This window comes from Cryptotermes secundus, unplaced genomic scaffold, assembly GCF_002891405.2.
Source record: "Cryptotermes secundus unplaced genomic scaffold, Csec_1.0 scaffold704, whole genome shotgun sequence".
In the NCBI taxonomy this organism is placed as follows: domain Eukaryota; kingdom Metazoa; phylum Arthropoda; class Insecta; order Blattodea; family Kalotermitidae; genus Cryptotermes; species Cryptotermes secundus.
In genome coordinates, this window is record NW_019731232.1 from 449,499 (window position 1) to 471,347 (window position 21,849).

The 21,849-nt window shown below is 38.0% G+C and overlaps 1 protein-coding gene and 1 long non-coding RNA gene across 2 annotated transcripts in view; both read right to left on the reverse strand.

Moving 5' to 3' along the window:
- LOC111866604 overlaps positions 1-7,212 on the reverse strand; it is a 17,987-nt gene extending 10,775 nt beyond the window's left edge. Inside the window, exons 1-3 of the long non-coding RNA XR_002843176.2 lie at positions 5,784-7,212; positions 5,486-5,579; positions 3,669-3,774 (exon numbers count right to left, since the gene is read on the reverse strand). This is a non-coding gene — a long non-coding RNA (uncharacterized LOC111866604). The remainder of the gene's footprint in view (positions 1-3,668; positions 3,775-5,485; positions 5,580-5,783) is intronic.
- Positions 7,213-13,883: 6,671 nt separating this feature from the next.
- LOC111866603 (NEDD8) lies at positions 13,884-18,746 on the reverse strand. Its single transcript, XM_023855722.2, has 4 exons — positions 18,635-18,746; positions 18,514-18,531; positions 14,488-14,600; positions 13,884-14,108 (listed from the first exon to the last, which is right to left on the reverse strand). The coding sequence occupies exons 1-4, from the start codon at positions 18,650-18,652 to the stop codon at positions 14,015-14,017; spliced, it is 243 nt and encodes an 80-aa protein (XP_023711490.1). The 5' UTR covers positions 18,653-18,746; the 3' UTR covers positions 13,884-14,014.
- Positions 18,747-21,849: the final 3,103 nt, after the last annotated feature.

Here is a 21,849-nt window from a genome sequence, read left to right on the forward strand (position 1 = left end):
ACCAGCCCGAGACAAAGCGTGCATCAATGCAGTGGAAACATCCTGCGTCACCTTGAGACTGGAATGTGGTGAGCAGTATGCCTTCGTGATCCCAGAGGACTGTGAGCATCACTTTCCTGGAGGATGGTGTCACCTTAAACTTTTTTTGGCCGGCAATGCAGGATGTTTCCACTGCATTGATGCATGCTTTGTCTCGGGATGGTAATGGTGAAACCAAGACTCATCACCTGTGACAATTCGGGCTAGCATATCTTGGCCTTCATTGTGGTAGCGATTGAGATGCTGTAATGCCAGACCCATTCTTTGCATTTTGTGTTGTGGGGTCGGCATACGCGGCACCCATCGTGCACAGACTTTGTGAGAACCTAACCTGTCATGCATCATGAGGTAGGCCATGCCATGTGAACACATCTGGTTCCGACATCAGCCCAAAGAATTTTATGCTGCTGGTTATCAGGGGCTTGTGAAACGATGGGACAAGTGCTTCAACATACAGGGAGATTATGTTGAGAAATAAAAGCATTTTTCAAATCAGTACTCTTATTTGTTTAAGTTCTATATCCATTTGTAACTTACTTATTGACTTACCTACATACTTATAAACAAATATCATAAACGGATTCTAAGTCTAATTTCACATTTTCAGCATCAAACTTGTGTGACTGAAGTTCAGGCATATAGGCATTGGTCCACACAATCTCTGAGCCTTCCCAGACTGGCCTACTCAACAAAGTAATTAAACAGCCTTCTCCTAAGTTATGGAACTGAAGTTTCAAATTTAAATGACTGGCTAACTGCTTTTGTGAAAATATAAAACTTATTTCACAATTTCTAGGATGTCTGCCATCACATCAGTCTTTGGTGTTCATAATAAAATAGGTCTGAAACCCAAACCATGGATCCTATACAATAAACAGTAATCTTGCAGCAGATATGTACATGGGTTGGACAAAACAATGGAAACACATTTCTCCATTAATATGATGTTGGACCATCTTTTGCTTTCAGTACAACAAAAATTCTTCTTGGAATGGACTCGTACAAGTTTCAATCAGTATCTAGCAGAATTTTATACCATTCTTCTTGAGGAACATCTTCAAGTTGTTTTACAGATGTTGGAAACGGGAAACTGTTCCTCACTTTAGTCTCCAAACTGAACAGTGTGGTTCAGTGATGTTCAAATGTGGTGACTGTGCTGGCAAGGGATGATGTCTTAACCTTCATGCTCTTCAAACTATGACTGAACCGCACAGTTCCAGCTGTGTGAATGGGGGCACTGTTGTCCCGGAAACTGCATTGTTGTTCAGAAATAACATCTGGATCATGGAATGCATCTAATTATTCAACCTGTCCACGTACTTCCTGGCAGTAATTTAGCCAAGAAGGGTGATAATGGGACCAATACTGCAAAATACTATTGCACAAACCATCACAGAATCCCCCCGCCCATGTTTCACTGTTGAAACAGGGAACAGCGTGAAGGATGACATCAAACCATATCACACGTGCATTTCCAGTTGTCTGATGCCCAGGTTTTATGGTTGTGACACCAAGGTTTATGCATCTCATCATTATTTTCAATAATCAGAGGTTTAGCAATTGCAGCCCTACCGCAGACGGATTTCTGAAGCTCATGTCAGATACTTTTTGTGGAAACAGGGTCTTCAAGATAAATATTGAGTTCTGCTGTTACCTATGCTGCAGTAGTCAAGTGATTTTTCAGTCAATGCCAATTTCTGCCCACTGTTTGTTCCTCTTTGCTGCTGTCTTCTCGTGAGTGGTATTATGCCCACAAAACCTTAGAAACTGTCGCTCTCAATACACCTAATAATGTGTCAGTTTTTGAGACAGATGCTCCAGCTAAACATGCACCAACAATGAGTACTTTTTCAAAATTGGATAACTCTCCCATTCTTCGATTCTTTCACACACACTGTTGCTCATCACAATCACTAATGCACTTACACAAGCACTACAAAGTGTAAACAAACAGAAGAACATTCAATTTTGCCAACTGAAGGTCTTTCGATAAATGATATAATGATACAAATTCCGTCCCAAGTGCAAACAATATATTATGTGCCCTTGATCTTGCTCCTCTACACTACATGTTTCGGCCTCAGACGGCCATCATCAGGTGTATAACACTCACGTTGCTGTCACACTGCACCCAGCCCAAAATTTAACATTTAAAATACTTTCCTTGTTATTATCAACTTCTACTTCATTGATATCTGTCTGGTTTGTAGATTATTTTACACACGTTAATTTTGACGTTCCTGTAGTAGCACACGTAGTAAAGAATAACAGCGGCACGCACACAGGAAGACTACACAGGATAACACCTATACAGTGTGGAAACAAGAACTAGCTGCTGCAGCACTTTAGACATAGGGCGAGTAACCCTAACAATTTTAAATTTAAAATTTAGAGAAACATTTTAAAAGATTTTAAAATTAGAACTAAAGATTTTATAGTGCTACTACAGGAACGTCAAAATTAACGTGTGTAAAATAATCTACAAACCAGACAGATATCAACGAAGTAGATGTTGATAATAACAAGTGTTTTAAACGTTAAATTTTGGGCTGGGTGCAGTGTGACAGCAACGTGAGTGTTATACACCTGATGATGGCCATCTGAGGCCGAAACATGTAGTGTGGGTGAACAAGATCAAGGACACGTAATATATTGTTTGCACTTGGGACGGAATTTGTATCATTATATCATTTATCGTATGGAGTGCAACAGGATGCTTAAATATAATATTGAAGGTCTTTCAATGTAGCCAACACAAACAAATTCTATTCCACAATTTCTTAGTGTTTTCATTAATTTGTCCAACCCCTGTAACTGCGTCACAAAACTGTCAAGGATCTGACCAACTGTCTATCATGGTTTCATGCCACATCTTCAGTTATCATCTCATGTGACTTTTGTAACTAGACATTTTCAGCTACCTTCAATTAATATCTTAAGTGCAACCAATTAAGAATAAGAAAATATACAAACCCTGGAGACTATACATGATGTAGCAATTTCCATTTTCACACACACTACATGATGAGGCTGGCAAGTAATCTCAAAGTAATAGTATGAAGTGTCAGATACGAATGCAGTAACCTGTCACTAATCCAGAGTAATTGGCGATATCATGCAGATTCAGCGATAATCTGGATTAGTGAAGGCTGTGGCAGCCCTTAAAAAAGCACAAATAATTGAAAAATGTAACGATATAAGTAGTGCTGACGGAAAAAAAACCATAACCGTATGCCCTTTAGTTAAAAACTATAAAAACAATACATTTATTCATCGATAAAGGACTCGAAAGCTGTACTTCCTTCGAATGTAATAATGCAAAGTTGAAGAAACTGTCAAGCTTTGTTTGAACAGACAAGTGATTCACATGCCTCCCTAAATGGCATGCATTTTAAAGTATGTACTCAACTGTGAATAGCATTTTTCATATTCTGATCTGCATTATCCTTACTTCTACAGTGTGCCCAATTCTTTGTTCATAATCATTTGATTGTACAGGGAGGTTATGTGGAGGGTGAGTCAACTTTTTGCTGTGTGAGAATGCTGTGTCAATTGTCCCGTTTCCTGCTCAGTCAACTGTGGTCACAGTGAAGTGCAGTAACTTTGTGCACTTACATTTACATACGTACCTTATGAGAGATCCTGAAAATATTCTCCATCAGCTTAGATACATTTTTCAGACCTTCTAAACAGATTCTGGCACACAGATTGTAGTTATCTGGATATTAACTTGGTCTGAAAAAAAAATGTCAATTTGGGGTCAAGTTCTTCATCATGGACTGAATGAAAGTAGCACATATAAATGAGATTTGGCTACTGCACCATATGGCTTCAAAGAGCACATAACTGTGCTCCTGTAAAATTGCAGTTTCAATAATGGAGTTGGGACAGCTTGGTCAGTACAGCGACAAGCTATGGGCTAATGGCCTGGGTTCAATTCACAATAGGGGCAAGATTTTCTCTTCTCCATACTGTCCAGACCAGATCCAAGGCCCACCCAATAAGTAGGGGGTTATATTTCCCTGGGGGTAAAGTGGTTGGGGCATGACGCTGACCATTCACCTCCATCTAATGCCAAGGTCAAGGATGCTGTAGCTATAGCTATGCTCCCCCCATGTCTTCATGGCTTAATTAAGCTTAAAATACGCATGGGGATAATTTCACCTTTAATAGCAATGTAACATACTTTCTACAAACCACATCCTTCAATTAATTCCATCTGCAATGGAAAACTAATGAATAACCTGGTCAAAACAAGATACCAGTTTCTGCACAAGATGGAATCATCAACTGGGGAAATATGACAATGAAACGAACAGGACAGGGTGTAAAGCCGCTGTGATGTGAAGCTGACCACTCATCTCCATCTAGTGGAAATGTGTCTTCATGGCACAGTGCTTAAATAAGCACAAGGACATCTTTACCTTATCCCACTCAACGGTTTTCATGGTCATCTTCGTTTTGCCTTGACATGAATCTGGAGTCAACTGGCTTATGCTGTAGGTTATTTTATATTCTAAACTTTACCCTTGAAAATTTGCTGAGGACATCTTGGTAGAGCTGAAGCGCCAGATCCTACCTGATTGTGTAAACAGAGTTACGTACTTAGCTCAGGAGAGAAGCATAACTGTAAATCATTGCACTACTGACCTAGAAACAACATGTACTGTATCTGATAAACAACGGGAAGGTGGCAAGTACGCGCTCAAGCCTCCACGGCATCCAACCGACTTGAGTTACGTCCATTCCTCATGAAATTCATGGCACTGAAGGCAATCACACGTGCACACTTTCAAATTCACCAACATGCCAGTTACATCAAATAATGTGGCAGCAACGTAAGAAACACTATTTTGTAGAATAAGACACAAGGTTAAGTCCTAGTCTGACAACTGTGTTACAAGCTACGAATAAATGCAAATCATTTTGGATTTTGGCCATTATCAGGCATAATGGGTGACTATTCACAGAGGCCTCTTAGGGCCACTACATCCTTAAGAAATAATTGCACATACTGCTTTGCAGCAGGAAGACCATGATTTGTGCTTTCATCAAAATTTCTTAATATGTTTATCATGCAAACCTCATTGCACAGTTAAAATGGAGCTTGTATAGGTAAGTAATCTCTGTGCAGTTTCAGAATAATTCTAGCCAAAAACTGCTGATCATAAGTGATGAAAAAATTCCATTTACGCACAATTTATTATTCAGTTCATCAAAGTGATGTTTTCTCCAACCTCATGTCACTTCATCTCTCTTCAGTCCAAATACTCTCATTCCAAAACTATCTTCAAATTATTTGGTAACAGTTAATATGTATTAACTCACATTCTCTCGATTTGCATGTTTACAAAAAACTGCAAATGTAAGTTAGCACAGGGGGCATGACTGGGCACTAATTACTTGGCAGTGAAAGGGTTAAAATTCAGAACACCGAATTATGTACCTGAAATAACCATCTTGTAGCCATGCCTGCATCATTCAGAGACTGCTTCTGAACCACTGTGCTGATGAATCACTCCATGCCAAATTGTCCTAAGCTGCAAATGAATGAAAATTCTAAATACAGCCGCTGATTAGGCCGGGCGCAGGCAGCGCAGGGAAAGAGCACAGTGTGAAAAACACAGTATGTAAATATTTCATTATATCCATCAAAATTTTGAACATATGGACGACACACTGGCCAAGAAAAGAATTAGCAATGTATATAATTTAGGAAATATATGAGTTGAAAACATATTTACCATTGTTTAAATTAATTTCCTTTGCGATGACATTCCACTTCTCCACCTTCAATTTAGTCTTCATACAATCTGGATCGCTTGTATCATACAAAATCTTCCTTCGGCGCACAGCTTCGATTGGTAGTTCTTCAATCATCTTCCTTGCACGGGACACCTGCGAGCAGGAATCTGCGTCTTGAGCACTGCGTATAGCAGAGGAGTAAGACTCAGTTCCTGCTTCAACCTGCTCTGCGCATCAACTTGCGCAGTTGAATTCATATCTTATAGGATCGCAGAAAGCTGCGCTGCGCTGCCTTGCTTCACCTGCACCTCAACATGCGCCTGGCCTTACTGAGGGATGCTGAAACTTACTGCGAATTCTCTTCACCTACAATATAATGCTTAAGCAAGGAACTGAAAGTAATTCAAAAAGCATTTCTAATGAGGGTTATGAAACTGACTGAACCAATTCTCAGATATGACCATTATCAACTACACACAACACATTATCAAACATGCTTTTCTCGAGGTTAACTCCACATGTAGACAATTACTGGGAGACATGAGTGTTGATTTGTACATGATGAATCGGCTATTTATCACATATTTTGTGTCTGCTTTGAGTTCCATGAATATTAACTACACACCCCATGTTATAAATCAACCTGGTATATGACCCACTCCTGGGATTACATTGTGTTGCAAGTCCAAGGTACAAATGTATTTGGCACTGAGCAAAGAGTATGGTATGAAGATCACCTCTAGTTTCTTCCATGTTACTTCCTGTCTGAGGTTCAAATATTCTCTTCAGCACACTAGTCACAAACACCCACAACCTATGTCTGCTCCCTGATGTGAGCATTATACACTTACAAAACTACAGGTACCATTTTGTAAATTTTCATCCTCATGGTCTTCAACAGCAAAAGGAAGTATAAAGAAAATACCGTCACCATCAATGGGACTGAAATAACTGGCAGATTTGAAACAGGACAAAGGAAATGTTTCCTGATACAAGTAGTCCACTGATGCCACATGAACCCTATGCAACATGTGTATGACACCTGAAAAACCTTTCACAACTTAAAGTGATGAGATTAAAAATGCAAAAACGGCATCTATTGCCAGGTTCTGATCAGCAACATTTGTATGCTTGATCAATGTTGTCACGGCGTGATAAAGTGCACAAATATCGCTACCTGTCCAGGGTAGCGATATTTTCAAGCTCTTAGTAACTGAAACCTTACAGCCATCGTGAAAAAAAGTAGCATGTTTCACCAAACACACTATAAGGTATCAAGTCCCAGAATACCGGGCTTAATTTAATAGTGAATAACATGCCTACATGGGCGTGGCAAGCAGCTGGGGTGGGACAGTCATGCCGGTTACTGCCATGGATTATTCCGGACACGGTGATTTTTAAACATCATTAAGTTCATTAATGCCTGCATATTTTATTAAAACCATTATTTAAAAAAAAAACATGCGGGTAGGCAGATGCTTGGTCAATCGCCCCCCCCCCGCTGGACGCTGAGGGTGAAAACTAAAATCTGGAATTACTGTCTCTACACACGATTCACCACGTGGCTTCTTAACATAGTCGAAGGTACAGAAATTGCGACAACTAAAAGCAAATACCTACGATAACTGTAAAAGGTTCAATCCATGCCAATAATATACATAAAAATTACACTTAAACTGATGATAAATCGTCAAGAAATGCCACTTAACTTACGAAGAATTCCTCGCCGTCACAATGATCAGAATAGCTATTTTGAAATGGAATCATGTAGCGATCTACATCAGAACGATCAGAACTGCAGATGAGCTTCTCAATACTATTGGTTGGAAGCGTGCTACGTCACACGGGCCTGCCACTGCACTTGCGTGCGTACACCTGTACTGATTTCGGTCGGTAGATGCCATTTAAAATAATTTCGAGATGACAAATTTCTGGGAAGTTATGGATCTTCAAAGCCGGGGAAAAATGTCATTTACCAGGTTCCCACATTATAGATGTTAATATTAATAGTGCCCTAAAACTCTGTTTCTACGATTTACTTGTAACACTTTATGCCGAATATGAAACGAACGCATTATAATGAAATATATAATTTCAGCAATCACCATGAAAATAGGCCTACCACTTTCTTAAAATAACTGCGTTATATTGCACCAAATTTTCACACCAACTGCTAATGGATTACATTTCTTTCAATTTTTAAATTTATTCTGTGGATCCATACTGGTACAATGGATATAGAAAAGTAAAAAATAAAAGACAGTACAATATTAATAAATAACGATAAATAAATAAGACATGCAATCATTAAAAGATTTTGTCGAAAATATAAAAATAATAAAACACTGTAAATACTGATACAATGATGTTGCCACTGCCATCAGAAATATGTCTAGTTTTATGCATAAAAAATTCACAGAATAGAACACTGTAAATACTGACACAATGATTTTACTATTACAATCAAAAATACTCATCTAGTTTTATGCATAAAAAATTCACCCACAATATAAAAAGAATGCTCATGCAAATACTTTTTAATGTTTTTTTTAGAGCTTTTAATATCACATGCCAAGTCCTTAATGACAGCTGGAAGATGGTTATACAGTATATCTTAATGCACGCATAGGCAGGACTTTTATGAAACATTGTCAAGTGAGTCGTTACTTGAAAAGAATTAAATTATTCCTGGTATTAAAATTATGAATTTCAGAATTTTGTCTAAACAATGATTTATTGGTAACCATACGCAGAGCCAAGGAGAGTATGTACTGAGATGCTAACGGTAATATATTTAAAATTAAAAAAAAATTTCTGCAAGAATCCCTGGGTCTTGCTTCCATTATTCTAACCATTCGCTTTCGGAGTTTGAAAATATTTGTGCTGTGGGAAGAAGTTCCCCAGAAAATTAACCTGTATGTTATAACTGAATGAAAATAAGCATGATAGATTACCTTTAGGGAATTTAAAGATATGAAAGGTCTGATTGTCCTTGCAATATAACACGCTTTGTTTAATTTGGAAGCCAACATATTGGTGTGACTCTTCCAAGACAGAGTATTGTGAAGTACAAGCCCAAGAAACTTTAATTCAGCAGAATTGGCAATAAAATTGTTATATTTCATTTGTATTTTGGAATTAATAATATCTTTAGAGTGGAATCCCATACAATAGGTTTTGTCCAGATTTAATGAGAGTAAATTTGCCTTAAACCATTTCGTCGCACTACTGAAGACTGACTTCAAGTTATTTCCTAGTACAGTTTTGTTTTCATTACTGATGATTATGATAGAATCATCCGCAAATAAAATTGTTTGGGGGTTTACACTGACATTCAGATATTTTGTAAAGGTAGGTCATTGATATATAGTAGGAAAAGGAATGGTCCCAGAACAGATCCCTGGGGAACACCACGTTTGACCCGACCCTAATCTCATTCACTCTTATAAAATGGTCCATTTTTAATTACCACCCTTTGATATTGGTTTTGGAGATATGATTTTAATAACATATATACGTTGTCAGTTATACCACAAAATTCAAGTTTATATAAAAGTACTTTGTGATTTACGCAGAAAAAAGCCTTCTCCAAATCAAAGAACATTCCACCTACTTTTTCTTTATTGTTAATAGCTGCTAAAACTGTATTTATTAAGTTATATGAAGCTGTTTCAGTGGTTAATTTGGAGCAAAAACCAAATTGTTCAGCTAGAACGTCATAAGCGTGAACATGTGTCAATAATCTTCTAAATATTATTTTTTCAAACACCTTGGAAAATGAAGTTAACAATGCAATTGGTCTATAATTTGCAGTTTTCCTTATCACCTTTCTTGTATATAGGAGTTACAATCGAGTATTTCATATGTAAGGTGTAACGGCACTGTGCAGGAACCTCAGCAATGTTGTTGATTTACATTCTTAATTATAATGTACTACAAGTAAATGAACTGTATTACCAATTAACAAAAGATGAAACACTACTGACCCCAGCACCAGCAGGCACCAAGGACGACATCTGGTGTTTCTGAGGGACAAGCGAGCTGCAGGTCACTTGAAAACCCAGAACGGAGCAGGAAGTATCCCACTGCATTTTCTGGGAATTTCAATGCTTAACTTCGGCGGTATGAGTCTTTGAAAATTTGAGACTTGACAGATACGAGTCACAATTATTTTTGGAGGGGTGTACCAAGCGATCGTTTGTGTACCTTCATTTATTTGAGAGCTGTCAGAAGGACTGTCTTGTACTTAGGCCCAAATTAACATGGATCTTGTTAGGGATTGGCTGAATGTAAATGAGAGAAACACCCAAATTTTACGTTCAGCCAATCAGCAAAATTTCAGAGGAGAGGAAATCGGGCATTCCCAGAACCATCAAGACTTCTGCCTCTTCGGAGGAATCAGTCTTCTAAAGGGAGTAACAGGGGTCAGTCGTCTAAAGAGAGTAACAAATTGGAGTAGCTTCGCGACATTTGGACCTTCCGGACTTTAAATTGGTGTTGGCCGAGTCCAGTACACAAATTCAAAATTGCTACAGCCTTGTAATATGTAATTCTAGTTCACATCTACAATAAAGAGCAACAGTGTTGGTGAAGTGTGTGTTTTAAGTGTTCTCTATCTCCTTGTGTGAGCAAGACCCAGAAGTTGCCCTGAGACAGAATCTTGTCCTACTGTCTGAGCAGCCGAAATCCCAAATGCCCGCCCATCCACATCCCCCCCCCCTTTGTTTCCCCTGTTCCAAATTCGTGGATTTCACCCAAGTCCACTGGCGCCCATACAAATTCAAATTCAGAGTAATCCCACACCCTACCCTGAACCAGGCAGCAACAAGGAAGCGGCAGATGAAAGTGGAGACCAACGTAAGGGCACTAAGAGGACAGTTATAAGTGCCGACCAACTTGTGGGGCTTGAAGCCTCACTGAGTGGGTCAATTATAAAGGGGAATTTACCATCTAAGACTACTTTATTGAATATACAGCACAAAGGGGAAGAAATGTATGGGGCACTAATTTCTAGTGTCTTCATCGAAATCTCATCATATCCAGAAGAATTTTTTGAATGCAAAGAAGAGATAACTTTTTCAATTGCTTTAGTTGTTATTTTATCATTAATATCACTATAAGATAGAGTATGACATACAACTTCATCTATTGAGACCATATTTAGATGCACTTTCAGACTCAATTTCTGTCCCAGACCCAGACATCTAACACCCATTTTGGGTTAGATACTCCATTCTCCAAATTAAAAAATGTGATTACTCTTTACTTAGCATTACTTTAATCATCCATAATAAATGCTACATGTTAAAAAATGGATGCACACTTTGTAACATTTATGTTGCTACAGTATTTACTTCCAGTGATGGTGACAGTAATTCTCGGGTATATGAACAATTTTCATGACTGACTTGTTCTGGGCCATGAATCAACTGATGATTTTCATACACATTCGGGCTATGAAGATTACTGTCTTCTGGGATGACACTGTGACGTAACATGTACCAATGTTTCAGAGAAACCTCTTGCCTCTCCACCTTTAGGGTAGAAGTGGAAGCCAATTGTGGAAAGGAAGATAGTAAGAGAAAAGTTAAAAACACAGGAAATGGCAGCACCAGGACACTGAACAAACCACTGCCTTGATAGGGAGAAGTCAGGAGCAAAAGCAAAGAATATTGATCTTTAAGAGGGCCATTTTGCAAGGACCAAGTAAATGGAGAAATAATTACTCTGTGAAACAATATGGCATACAGGGAAGTCGAGCAAAACAGTGGCCCTTGACATTGCATGCACTGGTATCATTATGGAAGGTAAAAGTTTGCTTTAAGCTTAACTAAGCGCCATGACATAATTGATTCCATTCTTTTACAGGGGAATTGAAGTGTAGCTTTAAGCATTATTGGCCTCAAAAATGTATCAAAATGAGTGGTCAGCTTTGCACCCAATGACAGAGCCCTCAATACCCATTTCATACAGGCTGGGTGAGCCTCAGAGCAGGTCTGTATGCAGTAGGAAACTGAACAATCCCTGTCTTTTACTGTACTGAAACTTTGAAAGCCCAGTCCTCCAGACTACAACCTAGTCACTATAGTAAGCCTATGATTAACCATGCTATTGAGCTATGCTAGTTCACTACAGATGAAAATGAAAATCCACAAGAACAGAATGGTTCACATGACAGTTAATATGAAATTTTGTATTCAGAATTGTTTAACAAACACTGCATCCAAGCTGGGGTTAACATTTCTTTACATTACTGATGAAGGAAACCTCCCATAATTACGAACTATAAAATTTCCTTAATACCAAGAGACCAGGCTAAAATGTTTTATGAATAGTACATCAGACAGGAATTTGGAGGCCGCAAATTGATACCCTGCACTAATCTTGTAATTACAGAACAGTTTCAAGTGTGGTATACAGTTTACAACAATTGTACAACATTCCACTGGCCTCACCATTGTGACTTCCAAATTGTTTTTCACCACTTACGATTGGTTAGGTAACATTAGACTAGAAGGGAGCCACAGATCTTCTTCTGCAACTTCAACCGGAGCACACTCTTGTATAAAAAATAATTTGGTGGGGATTACACCATGGAAATGATTTCCTACAACGTATCAAATGGCTAACATTACGGTCTTCACGCCATACGAGTTCAGATCTATTGTCTACCGTTTCTTTGATTTCGTTTTGTTAGAAAGTTTTACCTGAATATTAGTTTAAAAACTACCGTTAATATGGATTAAAATTCACACCAAATATCTGGTCTAAGTTCTATCCTATACCGTTTTACTTACGATGGAATACATTCAGTTATATCTCGCACGAATCGTGATACGAAATGTCTAACACTACATGACACATAACTTCGTGTGGGCAGCCAACATCAATCAGTAATTGTGTGTGATAACATATACGTATATCACCATTAACTAAATGCACATTCATTAATATCAAATAATTCCCTGAGAATATCACAAACGAGATAAGCAATTGGTTTATAAAAACATATTCGTAACTTACCCGCCTCCAGCAGAAATTTTCAAAAATGGAAGTAATCCGATGTAATACCCAATCACAGCATGTATCTAAATGTCAAAGAGACTATACCAGAGACCACATGGTCAAACCATAGCAAAGAACATTTTTCACAGACAATCCTTCATCTCCTCACAATTAATGCACCAGCCTGACGAGCCTGACTCAGTATTTTCGATAAAACACACGCATTTACTTCCCCGGTAATGAGAGTATGTAACTTGTATGATGATGTGGAGGCAGCATTTCATCTAACTATATCTATGAAAGCTTATGTGAATCAGTAGTCTGTGCTACATTTCTTTCTGCTTCAGTATTATCTGTAAAGGCTTAGGTTGGTCCCATGCATTAGTTTTCTGCTGATTTCCAGTTCTCTGATTTTTGATAGTTATATGCCCTTACCTGTACATCTAATATCGGCATGCTATGTAAAGTTTTATTTTGACACTGTAATTATCGATTTTATTAGTCATGTTATGAAATTTTCTCATGTAAGTCTGTCAATTGGATGCACTGAGATATGGTCAATAGGCCTAGACCAATGTTGAATGTCAGTAGTTAATATTAGAAAAATTTGAAGCAGCAATTTTGCATGCGAATGATATTGTCATTCGCACCCCTTAAATTTCAAATACTGTACTTACAATTTTATGTTAGGACAGATGGTTCCTTAACCTTTCCATTCGTTCACACCAGTAACTTTTTTTAGCCTGTATGAAAGCAGACTTCAAACTGAACACTGTCATTAGGATTAGTTCCTCCCTTTGTGATAAAATACACTTACTTTACATTCTGTTTCATGTTGGTTTGTTGCCTCGCTGGCTCTTCGACAGTGAAGATGGATGCAACATGTTCCTCCAATGCTATGGCTTTCACTGGACAGCACAGCATTATATCCCACAAGCCAAAGTTCTTCATTATGCTTTGTATTCTAAATGTATTGAAGAGAAGGATGAAAAGGTTTGTAAAAAGAAGGGAAGGGACGTACAGTCTGAGAGGGTACAAGATATAAAAGATGAAAACTTTTCTGTTATTGACTACACAGGAAATAAGCACACTGGTAAATGCAACTAATGTATATTAATGAACAAACATCATTGGTGCCAAGCATACAGAAAATGTTGTTGGATGTACTGTAGCAATTATCATTATAAATGTTAATGTAACAAACACAGAATGTTTTTTAATGTCATTATACAGTTCCAATTCCACCTCTCAGAGCTAACACTAAATGTAACACTGAGCCACCTTGCACTTTGTAGTCTTGAGCAGTCTTCTCGTCATTCCTGAAAGAATAATTTCCAGTTGCTTTAAAACCAGAGTTACAATAAAACAGGCGGAAGTACCTGACATATGAACAGGCTACTAGAGAAAGAAACAAACTCTATGAAGCAGAGACCATCTTGAGATTCTAACGGTTACTCATCTGGTCAACAAATTCCCAACTTTTTGTGGAAGGTGAATGTTCATTACCATGTTCACAACAGCTTACCCCTAGTCCCTATCCTGAGCCAGATGACTCCAGTACACAGCTCCCCATGCCTAAATATCTGACTGCAGAAAATGTTAAACGCATGATCTCAACTTAAACCCCCAAATATTTGTGTTCCAGGTATGGCATTCTAGCAAATGCACAGATCTGCACAGAAAAATACAGGTACTCACATTTGTTTTCCAGAAAATATTAGGCGCTGCTGCTGGGGTGGGATCCCCTCCTTTTCTTCAACTCTTTCTTTGATGCGTTCAACTTTGTCTGTTGGTTCGATATCAATTTCTATCTGCAGAATTATAAACCAAATATAAAAGATAAAATCGTTACTCAATTTCACAGTAATGTTTCTCTAATTGTAACAGTAATATAAAAACGATAACAGGAAACTGGAGTGCTTGACACCTGCAGTGAACTCTTAAATGTTTTGAGTGACTAACAAAGAGGGCCATGCCATAGCTCAAGCAGTTAGTTGCTGGCTTCCCACCGTGGTGGCCAGGGTTCGATCACGGGGTCTGGTCAAGTGGGATTTGTGGTGAACAAAGTGTCCCTGGGGCAGGTTTTCTCCAAGTACTTCAGTTTCTCCTGCCAATCTTCATTTCACCAATTGCTCCACAATCACCCTCACCTATCATCTGGGGCTGGTACAATAGGCCAGAAGTGGTTGCAGTACAAGGGACTTAGTCCCACCCCACTAGCAATAATAAAAAAACTAACAAAGATAGAAATAGGAAATATAATTAATAGCTAGAAGTTCGTGATGATGGTACATTAATACAAATAAAATAGAACTTGGTTATAACGACATCAAAGGGACCTAAAAATAGTGTCGTTATAAACGAATGTCGTTGTAACCGAAATGGGCACTTCCACAGTAGCCTTATGTTAGTCACGTAAACATCTACCAAAAACCGAGTTAAAATGTTGCATTTTTAGTGAAATACGTAGTTAAGTACAGACTAACGTAACATTAACGTGGAATTGCCAAAATGTGTAATATTAAAGACATATTACAGCGCCTTTCACTGACAATACACACAATATTTCACGAATCACTTTAACTTTCTCTTCAGTGTTTAAAACTTTCCTTTTCATTGCCATGTTTTCGCTACTGCACTTCTCTGGGTTTAGGCAGGAACACTATAGGGTAAGTAGACAATGTGAGGTCCTGTTAGACGAGATTCTAGGAAAGGAATGCAGTTAACAACCTGCCGCATCCTCTTGCACTATTCACGCAGTCCCACCCCACACCCTTGTTTTCGCATAAAACCCACGCTCCTCTTGCAGCCCGCGGTCGTATTCTTCCAGGACAGTCACGTCAGCAAGTAGAGAAAGTGAGGGTGGGCAGACACATCGAACTTTCCCATGATATCAGAGAAATTCAGGAATGAAAATGACGTTACATACGAGGTTGATGCATTTGTGCATGTCGTACTAAGCAAGGTATAAAAACAGTTGCTTTATGAGGAATTAGTTCGTACCATTGAATATTTGACGCAATAGACAAGGTGTCGCAGAAACCGATGTTGCTATAACCAAGTTTTACTGTATTATGTTTCTGGTCATTATCCACTGTCCCATTTTTATTTAAAAACACAATGTTTCGGAGATTGAGTTCTGTCTCTGTCTTCAGGTAGAACATACTCAGTTGGGCCCAGTCGATAAGAGCTAGTCCCTGTCTCCAGACACCTGTACCAACACAAGATGGGGTATACAAGTCAAGCACAGCACAAACCATCTGCGAGAGCTAAGACAAAAATGAGGAAATGTATGATTTGAGGTTCTCACAGCAATGACCATTACAACGATGTGAGGCTGTATATTCTTGTAGATTGTTACTGACATTCCAGAGTTGTGAAGAGTGAAGATGGAGGTAGCGTATTCATCTGAAAAGTTGGTAACAATCTACCAGACCAGGTGGCTACACATCCCAGAAGATAGTGAACTTCATGTTCCTTGCAAACACACAATTTCACACATTTGCATAAATCAATATAACACAATCATCAAATCTGGCATACATAATGGAATGAGTACATATTGTATAAACTGGGAATGGGGAAAATTTCAGCTGGTATGATGATTCAGCCAGTTTAACATGATAAAAAATCATATACAGGTCCCACATGCTGAATATGCAATATACAAACAACATATTTTTAAAATGGGAGGACAGGAAGGGAAAAAATTGAAGGCATTGAATGTGTGACAATTTAGGTCAACTAAAATTGGCTGCTTTAATAACTACTCATAATATTACTGTTCAGTTATTTTACCTACAGCCTTGTGAGGTATGCTAAATATGTGAAGACATCATATGAGTATATTATATTTCAGCATCCTGTTGCACTGTGGCATAATTTCTAGATCGTAAGTATACCGTGTATAATGCAAAATAACCTTATATAAAAGGTCTCCCCAATAAAATAAAAGTTGCTTGATGATGGTCCATGTGTGGCCGAAACATGTTGCAACAAGGAACGAATGTATAAGTTTAATGACATTTTAAAGTATTTAACAAGCACTTTTAGTGTATTAAACATATTTTAGTGTCTCTTATATAAGGTTACTGTTGCATTATAGATGGTATACTTACGATCTAAAAATCATGCAAGTATGAAAGAAAGAGAGGATATATTTTGTCTGATGTATTGATGATACTATTCATTCTAAACAAATAATGAACCCACTGTACTCCAGTTCTTAAAATGGCTGTGGTAATTCTGATTTGTTTAGTCATTAAATACACAAATGATATATAAAACAATAAATATGTACATTAACTAATTCATTATTCCATGCAACAGAAATGTTTTCATGATGAACAATGCAGTACTCTGACTCCACATTACTGATCACAGGACCTTAGCTTCACTGTCTCCCTTCCCCAGCTTGTAGATTGGAAGAAAGGATAACCAGATACAAAGATCCCAACTCACTGGTAAAATAAGGGGTTAGGTAAATCAGAATTATTTTGGTTTTAATGAATCAAATGTCTTCAGTAAATTACTCTTCGAGCTGTAAAAATCTCAATGGAAACTACTCACAAACAACTTATAAAGCAATGTTTATTACAAGGAAATCATAAATAATTCAAATTCTTCCATTCATTCACAAATGACAAAATAATTGAGATTTTTATACCGCAGTAGAACAATTAACAAGGATGGTTTGCTGGAATCAGTAATCCACTACTGCCTAATTGCATCTTGAAGGTGGAGGACGACGATGATGATGATGATGATGATGACCAGAAGCTACAAACCATGTTTAATATGCACTCCGGCAGTACTGACACAGGACTTTCCATACAACCAGTTCAATTTTTCAGATTCATTATATCATAATCCTGAAAACAAGTAGCTACTGAATCCAAGGACTGGCAAACTTCAGTACAAAAAACCCCTAACAGTGAGTAAAAATAACATTTTTCTCTGTTATGATAGATAACTGTCACAAATTAAAACATAATTTCAGATTTTACCATGGATTACGCAAAATAACACAAACATTCTAACCCATTTAAGTGGAAAGTTTTCAATTCTGGCAGAACTGTGGTTGTGTTTCACTTCCTATAACACCATGTGACATTACCCTACTGCATGGAATGCTGTCTGTACTTTACAGTTTTTGAGGAAAATCGAAGCGAATGAGGCATTCATAAGAAAGATATGTTACTTTCTGGGGGGGGGGAAACCATGAAAATAACAATATGCACAATTCTTTTTCAGATAAAAATAGTTTATAAAACTGGGATAAACTTGTTTCAAATTGATGGCTTAACGGTTTGGCACATCACACACAGACAAAACACATCCCTTTCTTTTTACGACACATGTGACGACGAATACTGATACTTGGGTCACACAACCCCTTTTGAATTGCATAGGTTATGTACGTTAAATGGCTGTGAATGACGGATTTAAAAATGCCAACAGAAACAGAATTCGGTCAGCAGTTTTGGCCATGATGCAGGGGTGGTAACCACCCATCCTAGGCATGTGGGTCTTTCGTATAATTTCTACTTGCTTACAAAAACATATACGTCACGCCTTATGATACATTTACTTACATTATACATATATACTGAGAGGTTAATACTATAGATTGTTCCCAACTAAAAACATGAGTAATGTATGTACTTTATAATATAATTTCAATGCGCAAAGGAACTAACATCTAGATTGTCAAAGCAGACTTACCTCTTTCCCTGTCAACGTCTGCTCTTGGCAACATGAAAATAAGGAAAAGATTAATTTAACACTATTGAACAAATAAACACATTTATTACTATTACCTTAAACCCAGTTATACAATACCTGCCTTAACTTTAATCAACATTTTCAAATCGGAAATGTGAGAACACCGGTACAAACACAACTAACACGGAATCACAGAATGAAGAACCTATGACCAAAGACAGCTAACACCTGGTGAGTGACTGGCACAGATTACAGAAGGAATCTGCATGATAATCGATGATGCCTACTGTTCTGCCATCTTCTGTAAGGAGAACTACTACTACGTTCGACATCCGTAGTTCAGCCAACAAAATGGCGAACATTACTACCATGTACATAACCCCGTCACTTTTTTCAGGACACACCAATGATGAAATAATTTAAAAATCCTGCTCTTATTCCTCTTCTGCATAAATTCTGTTGGTGGCTACTGATCCATACACATTCCCATACTCATGATAAAATCATCTGTAAATGAAAAATGACAATGAAACTATAGTATTTTTAGCCACGGCATTTTCAATGTTACAGTACTTTGTACATATCTTATCTTTCATCATGTTTATATTGTTTAGCTAGAAGGTTACGTATTGTTTTTCTGGGGTAGGCAGGTATCCGGATAATGACGTGCCAAATGTGTCAATGACTGAGATATTGTTAACATAATGTTTCTTTATGTAAGTATGGTTTTTTTCTGTCTGTGGTTTTACTTCACGTTTAGTCCTTCCTCTCAAGATTCTGGCAGAGCCGTTCTGTTTTTACAAAGAACTGATCTTGGTATCACAGAATAATTTAAATTTATCTTTAGTTTAGTATAACCTGAGATTTGTTCTATCTAGATACATTCTAGATCCTTCATAAATGAGTTTTTTTAATGTTCTGATAACCTACTTTATGAGGTGAATTACAAGATTCCATATACAATTTTTTTTTCAGCATTTGCCTTACATCCTACACTTAGATTTAAAGATAGTGGTCTCTGCTCAGAAGTCCAGGACAGGTTTGAATAAAATGTGCAAAAAGTTCAAAATCAGTAGCCACCCGGGTAACTGAAGATGCTGCATAATGTACTACTCCATGAGTCTGCTGGGAATGCACCACAAGTGAAGAGAGTTCACTGAAGATAAGGAAGCTGGTCCCCTCCTTGGGTACAGACTTTCAAAGCAGTTTTATCAAGAAGACTATGATTGTAGTCATGTCCATTGCACCTGCTACCCCTTGTCATAGCATGACATACTGCATTGCTGGTAAATAACAGAACTATAATTAAAATGGGAGTATGTCAAGCAAATGTATTTTAGAGAGATAGGACAGGATGGTATGGATTGGATTAATTTGGCTCAGGATGGGGACCAGTGAATAGCTCTGCAATCATGATAATGAAGCTTTGGGTGTGATACAAAATGCTAGGAAGTTCTTGAGTAGCTGCAGAATTGGCAGCTTCTCAAGAAGTGAATGAGTGAGTTAGTATGTCAAGCAATTAATTAATAATTTATACAAAGTTCTGAAGATACATGTTATAGAAACAAGATTCCAATTTCCTCTTTACTTTCCAGTTAGTTATTATTATTTTCCTATGCCCCATATTACATATTCTCTCAAGTGTCTCCTAACCTATTGGAGGTCATGAATAACCAGTGTGGGTGAGTGAATTATGAGCCCAACAACAGACCATCTAATTGGTCATTCAGTCGCTTATGATCTGAAAATTTGTCCAAAAACTAAGGTCATTAAAAATCAAAATCATCCCCATTCCACTCTTCCTTTAAAATTTCTTGTTATACCACTGAGCACAATAAAATGCACGTACTATTATAAAATTGACAATTGGACAGCCATGATATAATATGTCCAAATGAGGACAGTATGAGAAAGTTGGCGAAAATCTCGTAAACTTTACTGAAATAATTAATTGTTATCAGAATTACCATGTATAAGTTTCAGTCGTTTTAATTCATTTTAAGAGCCACATTAATTAGGGACCCTCCTCAAAAAATCTCGACATTTCTTGTTTGGTTTTCGCTTGAGAGAAAATGTACTGAATTAAAGTTGATACAAAATATAGTCTATATTGGCAGATGCCTTCCATAATATTTGTAGAGAGCTTTCCGGCTACTAGGAAAACAATGGTGATGTGGGATTGTCGATGTTCTAAAAGAAAACCACTTAAATCTGTAACAACTGTATATATTAAATTGTATAAATTGAATGTACAGAATAGCTGCGAAGCTATGTGGAATGTAAAAAGTTGGCTGGCCCTGAAAAGGGCAGTTTGTTCCACCGCGAGTGCGCTGGTAGAATTTGCTCCTTTGTAGTAGATCGAGTCTTTACGGCCGTTCAGCTGGTTTTTCCGGCCAGTAATGTGGTGTTGCATGCGCCGATAGGAACAGCTGCCTACGGCGCGGTTGCTGGAGAGTTTCGGCAACTGCGTTAGCTGCCTGGTCGCAGAGCGAGGTTGCTGGAGAGTTGCGGCAACTATGTTAGCTGCCTGGTCACAGATCGTGGTTGCTGGAGAGTTGCAGAAGTTGTCTTTGGCGCATGGAAGAGCTGATGACTCTGATGACTAATCGCTCTCAACTGAATGTGATCACTGATGATTGCGAGCAATTGAAAGTCAAGGTCAAAGTCAAAGTCAAAGTCATGTTACAACTGACGGTCAGTCAGTCTGTCTATCTTGGCGTCGAGGCCCAGCTGGGGCTCATGGCCAGATATTTCTTTTTGAATGAAAGTTACTGTCTTGTCTATGTGGGGCGCCCTCTCTGACGAGAGGTCGGGTCTGTCATTTGTCAGTCAGTCTGTATTAATATGTCCACTGTCTGTATTTACATAAATTTACAACACACACTTATTTCTTACTTTTATGTACAATATATACAAGGCCTCTGTCAGTCCAGGCTCAGTACAGCAGATTACGCCCTATTTCCAGTATTATTCGCTACCACGGCAGTCTAGTCACTTGAACGGTCGTATGCCTGACCTCCGCCAAGTTCACGAGCAATTGCAAGGCAAGGTCATGTTACAACTGACGGTCAGTCAGTCTGTCTTGGTGTCGAGCCCCAGCTAGGGCTCATGACCAGATATTTCTTTTGAATGAAAGTTACTGTCCTGTCCATGTGTAGCGCCCTCTCTGACGAGAGGTCGGGTCTGTAATTTGTTAGTCAGTCTGTATTAATAAGTCCATTGTCTGTATTTACACATATTTACAATACACACTTATTTCTTATTTAAATGTACAATATATACACGGCCTCTGTCAGTCCAGGCTAGTTACAGCAGATTATGCCCTTTTATATATAT